Genomic DNA, 24,613 nt, shown 5'->3' with positions numbered 1-24,613 from the left:
TCTTCTTCTTCTTCTTCTTCTTCTTCTTCTTCTTCTTCTTCTTCTTCTTCTTCTTCTTCTTCTTCTTCTTCTTCTTCTTCCTAAATTGAAACGTCCCAGACATTTCAGCCTTTCCTCCTAGGCAAGGTGCTCCAACCCCCTAATCATCTTGGTTACCCTCTTCTGTACTTTCTCTAGCTTTGTGAGGTCCTTTTTGATATAAGATGACCAGAACTGCACCATAGATCTGTACAGGGACATTGCAATATTGGCTGTTTTACGTTCAATCCCTTTCCTAATAATCCCCAAGATAGAGCTTGCCTTTTTCACTACTGTGGCACACTTGGTTGATGCTTTCATGGAGCTGTCCGCTATGACCTCGAGATCTGTTTCCCTCTCGGTCTCAGCAAGCTCAGACCGTATTAGCCTATACTTGAAGTTGGGATTATTATTTTTTTGTCCCAGTGTGCATCATCTTACACTTACCTATGCTGAACTTCGTCTGTCACATTGTCGCCCACTCAGCCAATTTGCAGAAATCCTCCTGGAGTGCTTCACTGTCTCTTCACAATCTCAGGTTCAGCTGCCCTGAATCAGGCGCAGTACAGAAGGCAATGTCTGCTCGCAGGGCTGCAGTCTGCAACCCATGTCTTCTTTCTTTTTTTAAAAAAAATGGCTTTGTTTTCATGCGCACCGCCAACGAGATGTTCTGGTAATTAATTCTGTGCAAAAATTACAGGGAAAGCAGATGACAGGGGGGAGCAAAGAAAGTCCTTCACTTTTCATGGACGAAAGCATTAAGTCCTTTGGTCAAAGGTCTTCTGATGCATTATACTCAGTGGCAATTAAGAGTTCCTAATAATAAGCCGGTTGTTTAGCAGTGATGTAAAACATAATGTACATAATGATAGGGTGCCTGGCCCGAGAGGCTGTGGTGGAATGGTTTGGTGGGTGTTTAACTCCGTAATAACAAGGTAAGGGTCTGATGATCTGAAACCCCTTAATGCTGACTGACAAGGACTGAACTTAATGAATGGTATACACAGATAGATGTTATTCTACCAAATAATGCCATAACACCGATGGCCAATTAAGACAGCCTTTACTGTTATTTTTTTTTCCTGTGGGGAAACTACAGCAGGGCTTTGTTTGTTTTAAATCACAGATGTAGGCTTTAAATGACCATTATAGGCTATTCATAGGCTTTTTAGAAACTTCTAATTATTGTGAAAAATATGGTGAGGCTAATAAAATGAGCATGTTATAGTCTCATAAAATAAACAGTGGGCAGGGAGAACTGAAATCCTGTGGTCCTTCTCCAAATCTGGTTTAGGCTCCTGCTGATCCTGATACTCCACTCTCTGTAGTAGAACATAAGAGACGCCAATGTTGGATCAGGCCAAAGGCCCATCCAGTCCAACACTCTGTGTCACACAGTGGCCAAAAGTACCAGTGCCATCAGGAGGTCCAGCAGTGGGGCCAGGACATTAGAAGCCCTCCCACTGTTGACCCCCCCCCCAAGCACCAAGAAGACAGAGCATCACTTGCCCCAGAGCCCCTAGCTATACCTTGTGGCTAATAGCCACTGATGGACCTCTGCTCCATATGCTTATCTAATTCCCTTTTGAAGCCGTCCATGCTTGTAGCACCCACCACTTCCTGTGGCAGTGAATTCCATGTGTTAATCACTCTTTGGGTGAAGAAGTACTTCCTTTTATCCGTTCTAACCCGACCGCTCTGCAGTTTCATGGAGTGCCCACGAGTTCTTGTATTGTGAGAAAGGGAGAAAAGTACCTCTTTCTTTACCTGCTCTTTCCCATGCATAATCTTATAAACCTCGATCATGTCACCCCTCAGTCGTCTTTTCTCCAAGCTAAAGAGCCCTAAGCGCTTTAACCTTTCCTCATAGGGAAAGTGTTCCAACCCTTTTATCATTCGAGTTGCCCTTTTCTGCACTTTTTCCAAAGCTATAATATCCTTTTTAAGGTGTGGTGCCCAGAACTGCACACAGTATTCCAAATGAGGTCTTACCATTGATTTATATAGGGGCATTATTATATTGGCTGATCTGTTTTCAATACCCTTCCTAATAATCCCCAGCATAGCATTGGCCTTCTTTATTGCAGTCACACACTGTCTCGACATTTTCAGTGAGTTATCCACTACAACTCCAAGATCTCTCTCTTGCTCAGTCTCTGCCAGTTCAGACCCCATCAATGTGTATTTATATTTAGGATTTTTGGCTCCAATGTGCATCACCTTGCACTTGGTCACATTGAACCCCATTTGCCATGTTGACGCCCATTCGCCCATCCTTGACAGATCCCCTTGGAGTGCCTCACAATCCTCACTGGTTTTCACCACCCTGAACAACTTTGTATCATCCGCAAATTTAGCCACTTCACTGCTTACTCCCATCTCCAAATCATTAATGAACAAGTTAAAAAGCAGTGGACCAAGTACTGATCCCTGTGGTACCCCACTGCTTACCACCCTCCACTGAGAAAATTGCCCACCTACACTCACTCTCTGTTTTCTATGAACTAGCCAGTTTTTGATCCATAAAAGGACTTGTCCTTCTATCCCATGATTTTTGAGCTTACTTAGGAGCCTTTGATGAGGAACTTTATCAAAAGCTTTCTGGAAGTCAAGGTAAATAATAAGGTTTGGATTAGTAAGATGTACGAGAGCATACTAGAGACCCCTTCTCCACTCCACCCTACACAGAATTAATTATCCATTTGACCAGTCAAAAAAAAAAAAGATTTGATCCATTGATCAGCCAAATACTGATAATATAAAAAGCAGCAAATATCATTTTGAAAAATAAATAAAAGCCAAAATAAAGCAAAGTTACAGCAACTGATTTTTAAAGGCAGCTTTTAAAAGAAGAAGAGATTGGATTTATACCTCGCCCTTCACTACCCAAAGGTGTCTCAGAGCGGCTTACAAACTCCTTTCCCTCCCTCTCCCCTCAACAGACACCCTGTGAGGCAGGTAGGGCTGAGAGAACTCTGACAGAAACCACTCTTTTTCAAGAAAGCTCTTATCAGAACTACGGCTTTCTCAAGGTCATCCAGCAGTTGCAAGTGGAGGAGTGGGGAATCAAACCCGGTTCTCCCAGATTAGAGTCCGCGCAATTAACCACTACACCAAACTGGCTCCTGTGGGCACCTTTGGAATTCTGACATAGGATGGTGGCAGCAACCACAAAATGGGTGCCTCAAAATGGTAGGGTAGGCACTCGGAGAAGCCTCAAAAAGGAGTTCGGAGATGGAGCCCCACCACCAATAAAGACATTTCTCTAGTTCTCACCTACCTCACCTCTACAGGCAGAGTCACAAACATATATACATTCATACATTCATACAAATATTTTTGTTGTTGTTCTTGGTTGTTTACAGCTTACATTCTCTTCTACACTTTGGACAAGAATTCTCCCATCGATGACTGGGTAATGGAGTCCATCAGCGGTGACCGGCTTACCCATCAAATCATGGATCTCAATCTCGACACCGTCTATTACTTCAGGATACAAGCCCGTAATGCCAAAGGAGTGGGTCCTCTCTCAGACCCTATTCTCTTCCGGACTCTCAAAGGTTTGGATTTGTTACTTAGTTCCCTAGATGTCAATTGGATTGTTAAGGAGTCTGGCCATAGTTCAAGGCATGATTCTGAGTTCTGACTTCCGTAAGACCAAACAGCAATCTTCTGGAAAGATGATAAAGTGGGTTTTTTGCCATAATGGATCACTGCCAGAAAAACCATAAACACCAGCCCCGGATACAATGGCGGTTCAAAAGTGGTCCAATCATATTTCAAATCCACAAAGCGACGGTATACATGGCAAACAAAAAATGAGAAGAAGGGTGTGAAAACGGGTCAGTTACTGCATCATCAGAAATGGAAACGTCTTTGACCGTTGTTTCCTCCAGCTAGGCTTCTGTTCATTCCCCGTATTGATTTCTTGCAAATAAGAAGCTGGTAAACGATTCATTAATTAAGGTTAATGGAGGTTCAGAATGGTGGGCTTCTCTTTTCTTGTTTGTTTGTTCTTTTACACATTAAAAAGTAATAAGTGCAGGATTGTTTTATGAACAGACCCAGGGTTTATATTAAAAAAAAAAAATGAACAGACCCAGGGTTTATAAAATGTTGTCCAGGTAACATTATCTCCACCCTTTGTGAAGTAAGTCTTTATGTCTTGACTTGCTGTTAACTGATCTTTAAGTCTGAGCTTTAGACCTTTTAATTTTTTGAACTGTGTCCCTGAAATCCCAGGAGTTCTGTAGAAGCTTACCAGGCACAATTGGTAATGGTGGATAAACTTCCCTGAAAGACGACCCATGATGGTCGATTGTGAGCGGCCACAGGCGAGTTTTGTTTGTCCTCTAGCTTGTACAATTATTATTTTTTTCAAGGCACATTTTCTGCATTTTCCTTGCTTGTAAGTTCCTGTTTCTTCAGGGGAAGGGCTTTTTTTGTTTGTTCCTCATACCTTTTGCTCCCTCTAGTGGTCAATTCGATGTTACATCACTTTATGTCTGGCAGAAACTGTGAAATTGCAGGGAGATATGCCAGACACAAGGGGCCACAGTGGCTCAGAGGTTAAGACGCTGAAGCTGCAGACCGGAAGATCTGTTGCTCGGCAGTTTGAGACCCTAGCGCTGTATGTGAGCTCCCATCTCTGACCCCAGCTCCTGCCTACCTAGCTGTTTGAGAGCACGAAATTGCAAGTAGATAAATAGGTACCACTTTGGTGGGCATGTAAAAGTGTTCCGTGCACCTTGGTGTTTAGTCATGCCGGCCACATGACCACGGAAATGTCTTCGGACAGCGCTGGCTCTTTGGCTTGGAAATGGAGATGAGCATCGCTCCCTACAGTCAGATTCGACTGGCTTTTGAGCAAGGTAAACCTTTTCCTTTGCCTTTTATGCCAGACACAAATGGGCGTGATATCAAATCAACCACTAGAGGGAGGAAAACATATATGTGGAACAGAAAAAGAAAGAAACAGGAAGCTTACAAGCAAGGAAAGTGAGAATGTGGTAATGTCCTAAGCCAATCAACTACCTGGGTGGAATGGAATAATTTAACCCTCCTCTTTAAATGGAGATCAAATATCTGGTGAGCATCCAAGAAGAGGGTGCTCTATAAGCAAGAAGCCTCTACAGAATTATTTATGCCATGATTTGTCTCCAGAGACTTGCTTGAGGCGTCTTACTAACTAAAAACAGCACAATAATGAAATCATAAAAACAACAGCCATAGGTTTCTTAATGTTAAAACAAGCCATTAAAAAAACATGAACCCATCAGGGGCATAAAAACAACATCAAAACAAGTATTTAAAATGGCAATGATAAAACAGTTCTCGGGCTAGCAGCAGCCCCACAACAAACAACAGCTAAAAACACTAGCCTTCTCTTAAATTTTGTATTTATTTTATTATATTTCTATCTCGCCCTCCTCGTGAACAGGCTTAGTGTGGCTCACAATTAAGGGCACCATATGCCAGGTATATAAAACATATGAAAACATATAAAACAAGATAAAAACAACCATATTACAATTAAAGTGGTCAGTGATGTTAATCCTTCAGACGAATTTAGATGGCGTACTGTAGATGTAACACAAAGGCTGATTTTGCACTAGACCTGCCTCACGGTTGCGCCGCCGTTTGCCCCGACACTATTGGTCAATTTCACACCCGAAGTTGCGGGACTGCATTTGAACCACGGCTTCGCCCGATTTCCTCCGCAGTTTCGTGATCCTCAAAAAACAGGATCACGAAACTGCGGGGGAAATCGGGCAAAGCCGTGAGTCAAAATGCACCCCCGCAGCTTCGAGTGTGAAATTGACCAATAGTGTCAGGGCAAACGGCGGCGCTACCGCGAGGCAGCTCTGATGCAAAATCAGCCAAAGTCCCAGTTCAGTGGTGACCGATCCATCATGATGCTGTAGCTCAATCTTCATAACGGGCCAACCCACTACCCCGTTGTTACTAACAATAATAGTTGGTGGTAGTGGCGCGGCTCTTAATTAAAAGCCTGGCGGAAGAGCTCTGTCTTGCAGGCCCTGGTGGGTGAGGTTTTTGGACTGGCGCCTAAATGACAGATAAGGAGGCATCAAGAGAACTTCAAGGGGTGCATCCCACAGGTGAGGGGCCACCACTAAAAAAGCTTTGTGTGTGGTTGCCATCTCGCCCACCTTTCTGCAGTCTGGAAAGCAGAACAGAGCTTGGACAGAGGATCTTAAGTGGCAGGCTGGACACTATGCGACCATCTTAGTCCTTCAGATGCTCTGACCTCAAGCTGTTTAGGGTCTTCAGGGTGAAAACCAGCACTTTGAATTGTGTTCAGGAGGCGCAAATGGGCAGCCAGTGCAGATCTTTCATACCATCCCTGTACCCCATAACAACAATCACATAATCATAAGTTACAAGTGACACAACAACTGTGCAAAGTGGTGTGATAGGAAGACTCAGATATCTCATTAATCCTAAACAATTAGTTGAACTAAGAAATGCCTATCTTGTGTCCTTTATGCAAGATATCATCAAACTCATTGGGGAGATGAGTTTTAGGCATGAGCATCAGGAGATATATTTAGAATGATTCGGTGAGCTTGCCCGTTTTGTTCCCACTTCTAGCAGCCTATGAGGTCTATGTCTGATACTCTGACATGAATGTTTAATGCCACTCACCCTAAATATGTCATGTTCAATATCATTCAAGCAATGTTTTTTTTTCCCCTGATAAATCTTCCTCTACATCTAGGGTGCAAAGAGCTTGTGATGTCTGGCATGTGTTCTAAATTACGTAAAAATATTGGATCCTTGCCCTTAATAATGATTAAGTTGCTGTGTTTGGTGTCCTGTGGTAGGATCTTTTTCCAATAGATCTATACATATGTTACACATATGGCTTACAAGCAATGCTCCCTCTAAGCTGTGGAGTCTTGTGAGCAAAGATTCTACTTTGTGAGCTCCTGGCATTAAAGTTGGGAGCGAGCGATTTGGCTACTGCATAAATGAGTTTGCTCTGGAGCCCTCCTTCCTGAGCTAAGGCAAAAACGTATGAGCGGGAGGCTAAAAAACTGTGAGCCCAGCTCACACTAACTCAGCTTAGAGGGAACACTGCTTACAAGACATTTAATTTCAAAAGGAACAACACAGGCATCAGATGTCAGCCTTGTCCTTAGAAATTTGTCGTAATGCACTACATAAAATTATTTCATAAACTTTAGCACTATTTAAAAGTTCACCATGTTTTTTGGCTGCATTCCTTAGCAGGAACTGTCTTTACTAATTAAGCAACGCAACAGGGAGAATAATTGGTTAGGACTTCAGTGCTGATGAAATAGGGTTAATTTTCTCCAGGGCATTTGCTTAATGCAAATTCCATCCTCCCTAGCCAGGAGTTGCTGTCCCACAGGAAAAGAGAAAGGGACATGCAAATGCTTACATGTTTTCCAGGATGGATCAAAAAGCAGCTTTGGGGGAGAGACAATATGTATGGGGTAAATGGTGTTAGAGTGCCTATGCAGCAGTCAGGACACTGAACTGATTAAGAGTAACAAAAGCTTTATTTGTGGAACTAATAGACTGGATAGGAAATGAGATAAACCTCGCTGTCTTACTATGTGTATGAGAGAGAGAAAGTTCTAGACTGTTTTAGAAGAAAAGCCTAAGAATAGCATTCTGCAGACAGACAAGGAAAAGCTTTTTAAGGAAGAAGGTGCTCCCCCTACAGTCCTGTCTAGCTAGACCTTGCTGCCTCCTTGCAGGGTCTTCTTTCCTCTTCTTTGTATGTACAGCATTGCTATATTCCGATAGAAATAGTTCCAGGGAGCAGAGTTCAACCCCCATGTTAGGGTTGCCAAGTCGTTTTTCAGCCGCAGCGGGGGACTCTCGGGCGGCGACTGGAGCATAGAGTTTCCCCTCCAATGGTTGTGGCCCCGCCCCCAGCGTGCCCGGTGTTCTAACGTCACTTCCTGGTGACGCGCACGTCGGGGTGGGGTTCCCCCCAGGGCCCGATCCGCCACCGGTGGGGAACGGGCCTCAGGGGCAGGGGTTTCCTTGGCAAGCCTACCCCATGTGGTTCTGACCTCATTCCCATGTATGATGAGCATGGGAATTCTGATCACATATCTCCTTGGATATGGCCTACAATTGGCTGTAGTGCACATTAAAATAAGATGGTGCATGGTTGCATAGTTAAGTGCTCTGCCCATGGCAGACGTCACACATAAATCGGGTCTTCAGCCTCATACCTTTGCTCACTATGTGTGAATAATCATGGTGGGCTCCATTCCAGCATTTTTATAAGGATAGCTAAGATCATGTATGCAAAGTGCTACCCAAATCCATACCCCATATTTTTCTCCAACGGGGACCCAAAGTAGCTTAAATCATCATTTACTCCTCCTCCATTTTATCCTTATGACAGGTTTTCCCACCATCTGATTTTCCTTGCACGTGTGTTCCTTTTGCTTCCCTTTTCCCTTCTGTCCCACATGTGTTTTGCTCCCTCTAGTGGTCAGTCCGATATTACATTAAGTTATGTCTGGCATATCTCCCCGCAGATCTACACTGCAGGTTTCATAGCAGGCATAAATCAATGTAATCACAAATCAACCACTCAAGGGAGCAAAACACACGCAGAACGGGGGGGGGGGGCGGACCCTAAGCAACAGGAACATACAAACAAGAAAAATTAGAATGCGGAAAAGCCCATAAACAACTCTGTGAGGTAGCAGATCAAGGTTTGAGTCCAGTGGCACGTTTAAGACCAACAAAGTTTTATTTTAGGTATAAGCTTTTGTGTGCATGCATACTTCTTCAGTGCATGCACGCAAAAGCTTATACCTAGAATCAAACTTTGTTGGTCTGAAAGGTGCCACTGGACTCAAACTTTGTTCTGCTGCTTCAGATCAATATGGCTACCCACCGGAATCTGTGAGATCGGTTAGGCTGGGAGAGAAAATGGCTGGCCCAGGGTCACAAGCCAGCTTCCATGACAAAGTGGGGATTCAAACTTGGTGTCCTATATCTTAGGGGATATCTTAACCACTGTGCCATGCTGCCCGTAAGATAAATGTGGTCTTGCACTCTTCTTCTATCTGTCTAACATAATAGAGAAATTAATAATCACTGGTTTACATCCTGTAAGAACATAAGAGAAGCCATTGTTGGATCAGCCCAATGGCCCATCCAGTCCAACACTCTGTCACACAGTGGCCAAAAACACTAGGTGCCATCAGGAGGTCCAGCAGTGGGGCCAGGACACTAGAAGCCCTCCCACTGTTGCCTCCCCCAAGCACCAAGAATCACTTGACCCAGCCTGAGAGTTCCTATCTATACCTTGTGGCTAATAGCCACTGATGGATCTCTGTTCCATATGCTTATCTAATTCCCTCTTGAAGCCGTCCATGCGTGTAGCTGCCACCACCTCCTGTGGCAGTGAATCCCATGTGTTAACCACTCTTTGGGTGAAGAAGGACTTCCTTTTACCCGTTCTAACCCGACTGCTCAGCAATTTCATGGAGTGCCCACGAGTTCTTGTATTGTGAGAAAGGGAGAAAAGGACTTATTTCTCAACCTGCTCTATCCCATGCATAATCTTATAAACCTCGATCATGTCACCCCTCAGCCGTCGTTTCTCCAAGCTAAAGAGCCCCAAGCGCTTTTAATCATGATTGTGGGGGGTTGGTCTGAGGTTCTCCACAGCAGTGACCCTCACCCCTCTGTGTCACGGCAAACTAAGCAAAATGAATGTCTATAATGCACTGGTTAGTAAATAGTCGTAATACTGCCTTCTTTCTCTCATCCCCTGAGTTTCTTTACCAGTTTAGTGTAGTGGTTGAGTGCGCGGACTCTAATCTGGGAGAAGCGGGTTTGAGTCCCCACTCCTCCACTTGCACCTGCTGATGTGACCTTGGGTCAGTCACAAGCTCTGGCACAGCTGCCCTTGAAAAAGAGCAGTTTGTGTCTGAGTTCTCTCAGCCCCACCCACCTCACAGGGTGTCTGTTGTGGGGAGGGGAAGGGAAAGGAGTCTGTACGCCGCTCTGAGACACCTTTGGGTACTGAAGGGCGGGGTATAAATCCAATCTCTTCTTCTTCTTCTTCTACCTGTATATAACACGTGGTGCTATGCTGCATCATGTGAGGTGTTATATATATTAAAACCTCACATCACGCTGTACAGCGGCACAAGTCCGCTGAGCGAGTTAATGGTCCGTACGTAATCAACTGGAAGGCAGAATTTCACTCTCAATGTTCCATTAGGTTTACAGCAGACAGATTAATAACATTAAATAGTAAATATTCTGAAGCCGAGTTCCCGGGATCCATTTAGCGTCTGGAGGTAAGGAGTGCCACTCCGGGATTTACTTAGCTGAGAAGCCCCGCTTGAAAAGGGCTGAGTGAATTAATGTCACGCAGGGAAGGGATTCCCCCCGTCTATCAAATAATTCATTAAGGCTGCGTTTTTCCTCTTCACCTGTGGCTGAAATAGGTAAATCTGAAAGAGCAGGACTAATGAGGGTTATTCCCCCTCTGCTATAACTGTGGCATAATTCCCTTCCAACCTGTCACTCTCAATTTTCAAATGAATCTTAATTGCAAATGGAATTTTAACTAGGATCAGCGAGGCAGTCGCTTATTAAAGGTCACTTAGTGGCTATCTCTTCATGAAGCCACGAACTGAGCCAAAGTGCCCTCCCCTCCCCAAAGCGGTTTTATCCCATGTGTATTCCTCTGGCCCTCTTTCCCACATTTGATGTGGCTGGTTGGTAGTGTGAATCGAATGGGTGTTCTTTGGTGGGATTAGACACATGTTGAGCCAACCTCCGATAGTCTGGGCCTGTTTTAATGTCACCAGCTCTCATTCTGGAGATTTTGCTGAGGTGGTTAAAACAGGCTGAGCTTTACGGCTTCGCAGAAACCGTTTATCTCACAAGGAGGGAGGCGATCAGGCAATCCCTTTTGTTGCCTGCTGGCGTCTCAGACACCACCGTGAGGAAATGGAAGGGTGGAAGGAATGTGTTAGGTACCTAGGGATGCCAACCTCCAGGTGGTGGCTGGAGATCTCCTGGGATTCCAGCTGATTTTTATTGATTGATTTACTTATTTACTTATTTTATTAGATCTGTATCCCGCCCTCCTCGCATAGCAGGCTCAGGGTGGGTTCCATCAATTACCATATACAGAAACTTAAAACCAATTAAATTACATCAGATAAAAATGCAACAATATCCCTATATGCCAATCAGTGCCCCCCAACAGATGACTTTTCCAGATTGGGGTTCCTACTAGATGGGAAACAGAGATCTGACCCGCTGAAGGGCACCCTTCCTTTCTCCCCCCCCTCCAAATGCTCTGAGTTCCCTTTCCCCGACCAGAAAAAAAGGGACTGGTAGTCCGAAATTGAGATAATATTATGAGAAATTGCCATCTTGGATTTTTATCTATACTGAAATGTCTACTAGGCTATATATGAATTTTAATGTTTAATGTATTTTATGGCTTTGTGTCTTGTACATCGCCCAGAGCCCGGCATAAGCTGGGATAGGGAAATTAACTACTACTACCGCTACTACTACTACTACCAGGGGTCATTTCCTGCAGGAGCGCACAGGAGCGGAGCTCTGGCAGTAAAGCACCCAGGGGGCGGGGACATGCAACAAGCCCCACCCCCCGCTCCCAGCAGCCCTGGGCCACAAGGAGCAAGAAGCAGCCAGGTAAGTTGCAGAGCCCACCCCCCACCCAGATAGCAATCCAAAACAGTCCAGCGGCACCTTTAAGGTCAAGGTTTATTCAGGTACAAGCTCTCCCTCCTCTGTGAGGACAGATCTGTGCGCCCCCCCCCAATAGCTAGCAATCCAAAACAGTCCAGTGGTGCCTGAGCGGTGGGTGTTGCCTTCTGACACACTTCCGGTGATGCCAGGGGGTGTGGCATTTGCAAATAAGTCATGCTAATGAGTTATGCTAATGAGCCCCTGCACCTCTTTTTGTACGAAATGACCCCTGACTGCTGCTGCTGCTGCTACTACTACTGCCACTACTACTAATAGTAATAATAATAGCAATAACAACAACAGCAGGAGCAGCAGCCACAACAATAGTTCACCTGGAGAAAATGGCTGCTTTGGAAGGTTGGCTCTATCATGGCGTTATACTTTATTGAAGCCCCTCCCCTCCCCAACACCCGCTCTCCTCGGGCTCCATCCTCAATGTCTCCTGGTATTTTCAAACTCAAAGCTGGCAACCCTAGGATACCATGAAGGTTGAGCAGAAACAATATAAAAATGAATTAAACAAAATCCATCTATTCTACAAGGTACTTAAAATGCAACTTTAAAACCATAGGCCTTGAATTTAGCCTCTAGATTGAAAGCCACTGGACTAATTAGTCCTCAGTGTACAATATATATGTCATACATATGAATATCCTGAAGCTGATGATGTACAAATAAGGCCACAATCACAGTGAACAAGGCCAAATACATTTCGGCCCAAGAACAAGTGGTTATACATGAAGCCAAACCAGGTGTTGATTGATCCACTTTTCTTTTCATGGGGCCAAATGGTTAAGAACATGGATATTGCTCCATGATTTTCATGTAGGGTTGCCAAATGGTACTCACCTCCTCGGCGGGGGACTCCTGGGGACCTCCCGGTGCGCGTGCCGTATCTACATCACCCGGATGTGACGTCGCACGCTGGGGGCGGGGCCACAGCCATTTGAGAGGAAAACATAGAGTTTTCCCCTTAAATGGCTGTGGCCCCGCCCCCAGCGTGCAACATCACATCCGGGTGACGTGCACGTGGGGGTGGGGTTTCCCCGGGGGGGGCGATTCTGTCGCGTCAGAAATCGGTCCGCCCCCGGCCCCATTTGGCAACCCTATTTTCACGCTCACACACAAAAAGGGTATGATCGGAGGCCTGGAGACCAAGCCCTGTGAGGAGAGGCTGAGGGACCTGGGAACGTTCAGTCTGGAGGAGAGGAGATTGAGGGGGGACATGGTTCCTCTCTTTAAGTATTTGAAGGGCTGTCACTTGGGGGGGGCAGGGAGCTGTTCCTGTTGGCAGCAGTGGATAGGAATCACAATAATGGGTTTCAAATTAAGGGCGGGAAGGTACCAGATGGATATTAGGAAAAACCTTTCTACGGTAAGAGTTGTTTAACAGTGGAATGGGCTACCTAGGGAGGTGGTGAGCCCCTCCTCACTGGCAGTCTTTAAGGAGCGGCTGGAGGAACACTTGTCTAGGCTGATCCTGCACTGAGCAGGGGGTTGGACTAGATGGCCTGTATGGCCCCTTCCAACTCTGTGATTCTATGATTCTAAATTAAATTTAATTTTGGCAGTTCATTTCCTCATGGTATGCATTCTGTTGGATTGCTGATGCAAATTGTACGTCCCCATGTCACTTCCAATGTTAACCAAAAGCAACGTCAACACACTAGGCTCCATGCCCAAATTCTTCCAAGGCATGGTTGCCAACCTCCAGGTGGGGCCTGGTGATCTCCCAGAATTTCATCTGATTTCTAGACTACAGAGATTAATTACCCTGGAGAAACAGACATCTTTGTAGATAGGGTTGTATGGCATTATACCCTGCTGAGTTCCCTCCCTCACCAGATGCTACTCTCTGCAGGCTCCACCCCCAAATCTCCAGAATTTCCCAACTCAGAGTTGGCAGCTCCACTCCCGAAGGTTGCTGCCTGTGGTCTAGCAGCCCTGCTCACAGAACAGAGACACCCCTGTGCTTTCAGCTTCCACTGACATGCTCATCGCGGCAGTCATGTCTGAAGCAAGATAGGTGTTGAGATATTTATTTTTATTTATTTATTTCATTCAGTTTCTTAACTGCCCTTCCTTGCTTACACGGGGCTCGGGGCGGTTTACAACAACATAAAACCCAATACAAATCTTTAAAACCAGTTAAAACTACAAAAAATCCATACTAAAACATTCAGCATAAGTATTTAAACACTTTAATAAGATGGCACGATTAGCATTCAGGTTTTCATGATTTCCGTGAGGGGGAGGAGAGGGGAGGGTGCCGGGCAGATGTAGAGAAACCCAGGGGTCATTTCGTAGACAAAGAGGTGCAGGAGCTCATTAGCATAACTCATTAGCATAACTTATTTGCATATGCCACACCCCTTGACATCACCGGAAGTGTGTCAGAAGGCAACACCCACTGCTCAGGCTCCACTGGATTGTTTTGGATTGCTAGCTATTGGGGGGAGGGGAACGTGCAGATCTGTCCTTGCAGAGGAGGGAGAGCTTGAACCTGAAGAAAACTTGGTCTTAAAGGTGCCACTGGACTGTTTTGAACCAGGGGGCCGGGGGGGGGGGCTCTGCAACTTACCTGGCTGCTTCTTGCTCTGACTGAGGGCTGCTGGGAGCAGGGGGCGGGGCTTGTTGCATGTGCTCTCCCCCTGGGCTCTTTACTGCTGGAGCTCCACTCCTGTGCGCTCCTGCAGGAAATGGCCCCTGGAGAAACCGTCCCTGACCTCAACCCAAGGCCTGGTGGAACATCTCTGCCTTGCATGCCCTAAGGGGTGACCTAAGGGGAAGATCTTTTCCAAGCAACAGACCCCATATTTTGGTAATCCAATTATTTTGTTCACTGATTTCCTCTGAGTGTAATCAAATGGTCAAATGACAAGCACACAATCCCAGTGCTCCTGCGCTGACATCCCAGTGTAAACGCTGAACATTTATCTTGGTGTCCAATGGCCTGCTACACATCGTGTATAGAATCGGCAATTGGATTTACTTGGGAGCCAATTTTTGGAAGCAGTGTGGGCCAGATGGAGCACCTTCCCTATGAAGAATGGCTGAAGAGTCTGGGACTTTTCAATTTAGAAAAGAGATGACTAAAGGAGGCACATGAGAGAGGTTTATAAAATTATGCGCAGAGTGGAGGGACTTCTCACCACTTCTCGCTGCTTCGCCAGTTCTCACTGTTTCGGTGCTCCAAGGGACTCCTTCAACCACCTGGGCAGCGAATGGGCCGTGGGGGTGAATTGATTAGAAAACTCTGCTTGAAAATAGGAAGGGCTGGAAGGAAGACCTAGACGAGGCCTGATGAACACAGAAAGGCATTAAAAGAGCAGAATCAGGGCCATAGCCAGGATTTTGTAATCCGGGGGTCTTTAAATAAGTTGGGGGGCACTGACGTCACAAAATAAAAAAATAATTTAAAAGATTAAAAACTCAGTTTTGCAGCATTCACACTCTGCTTGCCTACGAGGGGAAGCAAGCTGCGCTTGGGGAAGGGGCAGTGGTGGGGAGTCCTCCATGTGGCCCAGAGAGTTGGGGGGCCTGGAGGCTGCATGGAAGTCAGGGGACCAGGCACCGAAATGCCCCACTGTAGCTATGGGCCTGAGCAGAACACTCGAAGACATGGAATGAACAAGGGGGATGAAAGAGTCAACATCCTCAGTGTCGTTTCTCCAACCGAGGGGTAGATTTCATTCTTGGTAAGGAAATATATATATATATGTATCCCTATGGAGCAAGACCCCTATCAGGGTTTATAGCATTGGGAGGGGGGGATACAATTTTGATAAGGGTTCCAACCTCCAGAATTATAACCGCTCTCCAGACTCACGAGAGAGAGCAGAAATTGGTTCTCTTGGGTTGGTTCTGCTGGAGAAAATGGCTGTTCTGGAGGATGGACTTTATGGCATTATACCCACCTGTTTTTTTAGGATCACGAAACCACGGGGAAAATCAGGTGAAGCCGCGGGTCAAAATGTGGCTGTGCGGCTTCAAGTGGGAAATTGACCAGTAGATGCGGGGGAAAGGGAGGCGCGACCGCGGCGCAGCTCTTTTGCGAAATTGGTCTCAGTCTGAGGCAGGTGATGTTCTGTATTCTTGATGCTTGGGGGGGGCAGCAGTGGGAGGACTTCTAGAGTCCTGGCCCCACTGGTGGACCTCCTGATGGCACCTGGTGTTTTTGGCCACTGTGTGACAGAGAGTTGGACTGGTTGGGTCATTGGCCTGATCCAACATTGGCTCTCTTATGTTCTTATGATTCCTGCTAGCCCTGAACAGTACACTACCAGGTGTTTGACAACAGGCGGTTTCAGACATGCTAAATAATGTGATTTAAATCCACTTCAGCAACCATTTGTAAGTGGATTTTGTCATTTCACACAGTAAAATCCAGTGGCAAGGTGCATTGAAAGTGGATTGAAAGTGCATTATTTAGTGTGTGTGTGTGAAAGTGCCCAACCTCTCTGTCTTTGAAGTGGGGTTTTTTGATGATCCAGGTAAAAAATGGAAATTTGTTCAACCACATGTGGTTGGTGACTGAATTCAGTTGACGCTCCACAGGTTATATAGGCCTGCGGGCACGGATACACTTTGTCAAGTGAGAAATTGTCCTTAGATAAATGGGTACCCACCCTTAGAGGGGTGGGGGGCACCCTCCTCCAGCGAGGTGTGTGGATGGCGGCGGCAGCGGCGGAATGGCGAGGTGGCGGAGCAGCAGCAGCAGAGGCGACGTGATATGGCGGCGGCGACAGCAAGCGGCAGTGAGCAGCGGCAGATCGGAGGAGAACTCCCTGGTGGCCGGTGGCGAGAAAAACATCAAGCGACTGTCGTGCAGCAAGGGGGAAAAAAAACGGCACGTGATGACGTCATCCCTAAGCGCAGGCAGAGCCGGAAGGACCCAAGCCTGGGCCGGGAGAGGACGTCGATTCCGTACCAGAACTAAGCGCCAGCAGAAACAACAGCCTCTGCATAGCCGGGATGAAGCCAAGCCGAAGAATACCTGCCTCCACCAGGGTGCCGGTAGGATGTCCCCCCCCCTCCTACTAATGTGGCCAAGAAGTTAGGGATATAAACTGTGACTAGCACCCTCAATGTAAACCGCCCAGAGACCCCCACGGGGGTTAGGGCGGTATATCAAGCCGAACAAATAAATAAATAAATAAATAAATAAATTATGTTCAAAGACAAGGGTGGGAGAATTAAAACATTAGGTAAATCAAGGCACCGACATGATAGATCTTTAAGAGCCACATAGCATAACAGGGTTACTTCCCTGAGTTTATTCACTCAGGTCTGCTTAGATTCACAGAAATGCAGAACAAAATGCATTTTTAAAAATGCTGTCTAACATGAACATACTGTGTAGAGCGCATCCATCTGAAGGCTGGATAAATTGCATGGATTGATATGTGTCAGAAGGAGAGAGGCGAGAGAGATGGCTTTGGCTTGTTAATTCTGATAGACATTACGTCCCCATTAGCCCAGACAAGAAAGGTCTTCGTTTAGGGCTTTCTGCAGGACATGACAGACAACGGTGTTAAACGTTGCAATCATCCTTTTTAAAATAAAAATAAAGGAATACTACTCTGTAATTGCTGATACTGTCATTGCGGGGATCTTTTTCTTCTCCCTTTTGCTGAGACCACATCAGGCAGCATTTTTAGCATTGCAGTGCCCTCTAATGCTCCATTGCGGCGATGAAGAGAAAACACATCTGTATTCCCGATTGCACAGAACTTGGCGGAAGCTGATGCTTTGTACCACAGTGGCCCTGTTGTCCTGTTATCTGTCTAGATTACAAATAGCACCAGCGCATGAGATGACAGTGTTAACCACAAAGTTTTGTTCCCCCCAAAACCCCAAAACAATAATAAATGCCTAAGAAATGGATTCATAAATCCAAACATATGAAGAAATTCATTTTATAAATTCCATTAATCCCGACAGGGTCCGCAGGGCTGGCTGATGTCTTAACTACCTTTTAAGGTTTATGTCTGTCCCTATGGATTATGGCCAAGCCAAAACTCAAGGCCATACAATCTGTATCTTCTTCTTAGAACATAAGAACATAAGAGACGCCAATGTTGGATCAGGCCAAAGGCCCATCTAGTCCAACACTCTGTCACACAGTGGCCAGAAATACCAGGTGCCATCAGGACGTCCACCAGTGGGGCCAGGACATTAGAAGCCCTCCCACTGTTGACCCACCCCCAAGCACCAAGAAGACAGAGCATCACTTGCCCCAGAGTCCCTATCTATACCTTGTGGCTAATAGCCACTGATGGACCTCTGCTCCATGTGCTATCTAATTCCCTTTTGAAGCCGTCCATAAGACGGCTTCTTTCCCAAGGGTTGGTGTCACCCTGCATGTAAATTGTTCTAGGGGTAGCTGGGTCGGTCTGCAGTAGAGCAGCTAGATTGGAGTCCCGTATCAGCTTCGAGACCGACAAGATTTTCAGCGTATGAACTTCGAAGAGTCAGACTGCAGTCAGATGACTTTTGGCATGTGCTGGCCCAGTGTCCCCTCTAAGCTGAGTCAGTGTGAGCTAGCTCACAGTTTCTTAGCCCTCTGGCTCACACATTTTTTGTCTTCGCTCAGGAAGGATGGCTCCAGAGCAGACTCATTTAATGCAGTAGCCAAATCGCTCGCTCAAAGCTTTGATGCCAGTAAGCTCACAACGTAGAATCTTTGCTCACAAGATGCCACATCTTAGAGGGAGCATTAAATAATCCAGGTGTTTGGGGGGGGGCGTTGTAACAAAGAGTTTTGATCAGATGTTCCACCCTGAACCCACCTCACCGCATGCTCACTCCGTAGTAGACCAGTCAGATTATTCCTGCACGGTGACCACAGAGTGGGCAATCAGGCGGCATCCTTTAAAAAAGAAAAAGTCAGGCATGCACAGAAGCGTTCATTCAATGTGCTGATCCATGTTGACAGCTCCGCGATCCCTCCTCCAAGTACCGCGGCCCCTCTCAGCCTCCTTCGCCTTGCCTCTCTTAATTGGAATATGTGAGGGGGAGTGCAAGGACCACACAGATTTACACGAGAGTAGTCCCATTGACATCAGTACATTTAGTCTTGTGTCAGTCATGGGATGTTCTCAAATAACAACTCTGAAGCAGACACAGGAGAGAGGGTTTTTTTTCTGGGGGGCGGGATTTGTCACTCAAAAACATCTCTCCCCAGGGGGAGACAATTACTTGGACCTACAAGTTTACACTTCCCAACTGGCTTGAGTTCATAACAGGGGAGCTGAGACATCTGGAAATGTGGGGTCGAAGAACTGACATCTGTAGTCCCTGCCACACGGCAGGAAAAAAACCGGGCAAAGTGCGGCTTTTAAAAGCCGCACCAAAATAGAGACGCCGCGGCAGGATCCCACGAATCCCCTGAGCCGCGGCGCCGTTGCTCCCCGGCACGATCAGATGCCAGGGAGGAAGCGACAGTCGGGAGGGGGAGGCTGCCGAACTGCGCATGTCTGAGCATGTGCAGTTCGGCCAGGAGCCAGGGATGAAAGGGCGGAAGGACGCGCCGGCGATCCCACAGCCGGCCTTGATGCGCCCTTTCTTGAAGAACCACCTAGGTAGGTGGTTTATTTTTGATGCGGGGTTTTGGGTGGAAGGGCCGGATCGGGAATGGGCGCGCCACACTTCCCAGATGTTGCTGTGGGATCGTGCCCATTTGCTGCAGCCCCGATCCGTCCCTCTCCCGGCCCAAAACCTCTCGTGTGACCGGGGCCTGTAAAGACCGGACTTTCCCTGGTGCCCAATAACTCCGATTCCAAAATTGCCTTCTTAGACACTCACAATTGCCCTCTGGAGGCCATCAGGGATGTGTCTGGATTGCATCAAACAACTCAAACAGCTGTTGCACAAGTTTGCAGCTGCCTGCTGATCAGAAGACAACTCCCAGCTGATCGGGAGATCTGCTGGAAGTCAGGTTCTGATCCACCAGCCCCCTGAGCAAAATAGCTACTATACAGTGACGTTGCAAAAGGCAGATCCTTTCTCTTCCCTGCCAAACTGGACAGAGATAGAAGCAATGCAAAAGTGTGAGGAAAAAGAGATTGTTTTGCTCCTTTTCTCTGCAGCCCAAGCGAGCAGCTTGGCGTGGAGAGAAGAGAAGAATTCTGTTTCTTTCTCCCCACCCCAAACTGAGAGCTTGGTCTGCAAAGCACTGAAGGGACATCCCCTTTTTCTCTAAGGCAGGGCTGTCAATAGGGCTGCCAAGCCGCGGTGGGGGATCTGTGCGTCTTCACAGGATCCCTGCTGTGGGGGACAGCGATACGCGTTGCACCGCTGTCGCCAGGATGTGACGCTACGCGTCACTCTGGCAACGGGGCTGTTTGGAGTCCCGTTGCCAGAGCGACACATAGCGTCACATCCTGGCAACGGCGGTGCAACGCGTATCGCTGTCCCCCGCGGCAGGGATCCTGTGAAGACGCACGGATCCCCCGCCGCGGCTTGGCAGTCCTAGCTGTCAAACATGCAGCCTGGGGGCCAAATCAGGCCCCCGGAGGGCTTCTGTCAGGCCTGCAGTGGAACTGGCTGTCTTCTCCTTCTTATTCCAGTTCTGCTGCTGCTGCATCATCATCATAGGTTTACAGTTTACAGATACACACCTGAACAGCATGCTCAAGATTGCAACACCACAGACGTTTTGATGCAATAATTCAGAGCAAGAGGTGTCAGTTATCAGACACTGTTAAGTACAATATTGCAAGAGTGCTGATGTTTTAAGCATGCTTTTATTTTAAGGGAGGAAAAAAAGCCCTTTGTGTTTGTGTCCTTTATAAAGTTTATATCTCCGCTACCTGGCAATACATTTTATGACACAAAGATCTCATTTATGTCAGATCTGGCCCTCATAACAAATGAGTTCGACACCCCTGCTCTAAGGGACCTTACCCCCCCCCCAAAAAAAACCCCAACCCTGTCCTGCAGGCAACAAACATTTAAAGAAAACATGATAGAATCTCATGTCTACCATTTCCCCCTGAATGTAATTAACTCTAAAAGGCCCTGAACTGGATAGCCCATTCTAGCCCATTGCCTGTCAGATCTCAGAAGCTAAGCAGGGTCAGCCCTGGTTAGTATTTGGATGGGAGACCTCCAAGGAAGTCCAGGGTCACAATGCAGAGGCAGTCAAACCCTGGTTAGGAGCCAGTTTGGTGTAGTGGTTAGGAGTGCGGACTCTAATCTGGGAGAACTAGGGTTTGATTCCCCACTCCTCCCCATGAAGCCAGCTGGATGACCTTGGGTCAGTCACAAGTTCTTTCAGAGCTGTTCTCTCATGAGCAGTTTTTCTCAGAGCTCTCTCAGCCCCGCCTACCTAACAGGGTGTCTGTTGTGGGGAGAGGAAGGGAAGGAGATTGCAAGCCACTCTGAGACTCCGAGTGAAGGGCGAGGTATAAATCCAATCTCTTCTTCTTCTTCTTCTTCTTCTTCTCCTCCTCCTCCTCCTCCACCTCCTCCTTCTTCTTTAAGTAACCTCTGATCATCTCTTGAAAACTCTGTGGGGTCACCAGCTGTGACTTGATGGCACTTTCCACCACCGAAAGGCCCACCTAAAAAGAATGGCCTTGCATCACTTACAGAAGGTGGAATAGCTCAGGAGCCCCCACACCTTCTTGGAGGGAACATTCCAACATTACTGAAAAGGCTTGAACCTGTGCTGCTAAAAGACAGTTCAAAGGGAGGGCTCAAACAAACGTAGGCCCTGGGAGGATTGGAGGTGGCAAACAGGCCCATACCAAGTAAATAAGTAAAATAAATTAGGATGTAAAGACACCTCTCCAGACAAGCAATCCTTATTAAAGGTGCATGTGCAATAAATGCATACATTCAGTGATACTGTTGTGCCTGATGGACATCAGTTAACTCCTTAATGTCCCCTCCGGTTCTGAATGCTCCCCAGGATATGAAGGTCAACTGTGTATGGCCCATCATTGTGCTAGAATGTTGTGCAAGGGAAATTAAATGAAATCCCAATATGTTCGTAGGCAAGCAGTTGGGTGACAGCATGTACAAGCAGAAGAGATGGGGCTGTGGGTCAGTGGTAGAGCATCTGCTTGGCATCCAGAAGGTTCCCGGTTCAATCCCCAGCATCTCCAGGTAAAAGGATCAAGTAGGGGGTGATGTGAAAGACCTCTGCCTCAAGACCAGTGTTCCCTCTAAGCTGAGTTATTGTGAGCCAGCTCACAGTTTTTTAGCCTCCGGCTCACACATTTTTGTGTTAGCTCAGGAAGGAGGGCTCCAGAGCAAAGTAATTTATGCAGTAACCAAAGTGCTCACTCACAACTTTAATGCCAGTAGCTCACAAAGTAGAATTTTTGCTCACAAGACTCCACAACTTAGAGGGAACATTGCTCAAGACCCGAATGAGCTGCTGACAATCTGAGTAGACATTAACTGAGTTTGATGGTCCAAGGATCTGGTTCAGTATAAGGCAGTTTCATGTGTTCAAGATAATTGTTCTAGAACACATCTATCATGGCGCTACATGGACCCATGTTTAGGATCTTACTCATATTTCTTACTTTTTCCTTTTTATATATAAATACAAAGAGTGTTTCATCAGCTCCTTCATTTCAGAGTGATATAGTCATTTGGTTAGCTGCTTTACTGGATTACCATTACATTCAACCAGGTGGTCAAGTGACCTACAGAAGCCCATGTGATTTGGGCAGGTGGTCTACAAAGTCATCATGCAAGTAGAGATCAGGGCTAGATAAGGGGTATACAAAGTAGCAAGCAGGTGAAGAGAGAGGAGTCCCGTAGCCAGATTTTTTGGGTTGGTGGGGCATGGGGAAATTTTGTGTGGCGGAGGGGGAGGAGGGAGAGAAGAGAGGCAGCCACCCACCTTCCCTGAACTCCAAGCAGCAAAATCGCCACTTGGAGTTCAGGAAAGGCGTGCAGCTGGCAGCTGCCCCTCTCCCACCCCTCCTGCAAGATTTAAAGGGCTCGCTGATCAGCTGAAGGGCCCTTTAAATCTTGGAGGAGAGGAAGGAGAGGGGCGGCTACAAGATTTAAAGGGTCATCCAGCTGATCAATGGGCCACATGCTCATTGGGCCAATCAGCTGAAGGGCCCTTTTAATGTCACAGGAGGGGAGGGGGGACAGCAGCTGTTGTAGGGTGTGCCTCACATTTGAGGAGGCAGAGCCCCGAAATGTCCCACTGTAGCTACGGGCCTGGGAGAGAGAAAACTATACGGTACTTGGCTTCCATAATGAGATACTCCCCCCCCACGCACACACACACAAAGACGCTATTTAAAGAGGTGAAATCTGTGCGCAGTGCACAATTCCTGGGCAAGCATGACATTAACTTTAAATGTTTCAAAACACAAAATTGGATAATAATCTAGAATGTTCTCATTTTCTGCACTTGACAATGCCATGCTGAACAGAGTTACACCTATCTGGGTCTGTTGAAGTCAGTGGGCTTAGAAAGGTGTGACTTTGGCTTTGGACAACACTGAGAGTTCAGTTCTGCTCAGCCGGTACTTCTGGGCTGTCACCACCGAGGGATGTTGTCTCCATCTATAAATTCCCAAGGCTTGACTGGAGCCCTCGTAATCCCATCTTTCTCTCGGCTGTGATTATTGCATAAAAAAAGCATGTAGAATCGCTTTTCCGCAAAGCTTGAAACGATGACAACCCGAGTCGGAGCTCGCTTTCAGCGCGGCAGAGATTTGTGTCTAATTATTCAAAGGAACAATCTCTCTTTCTCTCATCTCGCTTCCACTCTTAATTAAGCGTTCCCGATGATACCTCAGATCTGAAAGAAAAACAATCGGGGATAAGGGGTTTTTTTGGGGATGTAAAAAAAAAACACCACGCAGCATCCGACTTTGGTGGTAACGAGACGGTAGACATCTGACTCGCGTTTGTTCTTTCGCTCTCTCACATGTCTCCGAAAATCAAGGGGAATGTTAACATCTTTCCTGTCTCGCCGATCAATCTGTTGAAAAAAGTGCCGAAGGATGGCATCTTGATACAAGAGCTCGCTAACGGAACTGTTGATTCCATATGTCGCTGTCACAAGTCTAACGATATTCTCTTTACTTTTTGTTTTTCAGTGGAGCATCCCGACAAAATGGCTAATGACCAAGGTAAGGAGCCATGCTGAGTCCTGCTTTCTCTTCGAATCAGGGCCTACTGTGGGTGCTCTACCCCCCTCCACCCCCCCTTCTCCTCCTCCTCCTCTTCACCTGGCCAGCACACCTGATGAGGCAGACACTGGCACGATAATTAATCTTGTTAATGAAGTTCTGCTCGGCTGAGGCGGCTGTTTTGATGGGGAGCGATGTAAATTTTCTTGAGAGGAAATTGTTTTGTCTCTTTTCTGAAGGACCAATTAAAATGTCAGGCTCCTTTGTATGAAATAAATTTTTTCCCCTCTCTCTGCTGCACTTCTGAATAATTCACATTAAGTATAATTAAGCTTGGCATAATTTCCAAGCTGCTCTTCACACCCTTTTCGTGGGGTATAGATTAAAGTTCTGGAGCCTCACCGTAAAAAAAAAAAAAAAGGCCTACATTTCTTTAGCTATAAATCAACTCCTCTCTCAAGTTGGCACTCCTCGGTTTAATCATACAGGCAAAGTTTAGATAACTTTTCGAGGCATTATTCTTCAGCAGGGTTGTTTCTATGGTTTTCTACGTCGGGAATTGCACTTATGTTGTTTCTGTTTCTGAGCTGGTTATTTTGAGGAAGTTGATTTTTTTTCAAAGAAAGAAATAGGTGATAATCTCTTTAGACAAATTCACTTGCAATGAATGTTGCCGTCTTTGGGTTGAGGAATACCTGGAGGTTTGGGGGGTGGAGCCTGGG

At 46.6% G+C, this 24,613-nt stretch overlaps 1 protein-coding gene across 1 annotated transcript in view; it reads left to right on the top strand.

The window, feature by feature from the left end:
- The window catches only part of DCC (DCC netrin 1 receptor), a 591,220-nt gene that overhangs the window by 443,588 nt on the left and 123,019 nt on the right, over positions 1 to 24,613 (top strand). Inside the window, exons 16-17 of the mRNA XM_015428299.1 lie at positions 3,384 to 3,578; positions 23,859 to 23,891. Coding sequence (XP_015283785.1) covers positions 3,384 to 3,578; positions 23,859 to 23,891 — 228 coding nt within the window. The remainder of the gene's footprint in view (positions 1 to 3,383; positions 3,579 to 23,858; positions 23,892 to 24,613) is intronic.

Source organism: Gekko japonicus, unplaced genomic scaffold, assembly GCF_001447785.1.
Source record: "Gekko japonicus isolate JY-2015 unplaced genomic scaffold, Gekko_japonicus_V1.1 scaffold614, whole genome shotgun sequence".
NCBI lineage: Eukaryota > Metazoa > Chordata > Lepidosauria > Squamata > Gekkonidae > Gekko > Gekko japonicus.
This window is presented reverse-complemented; position numbering and strand designations above follow the sequence as displayed.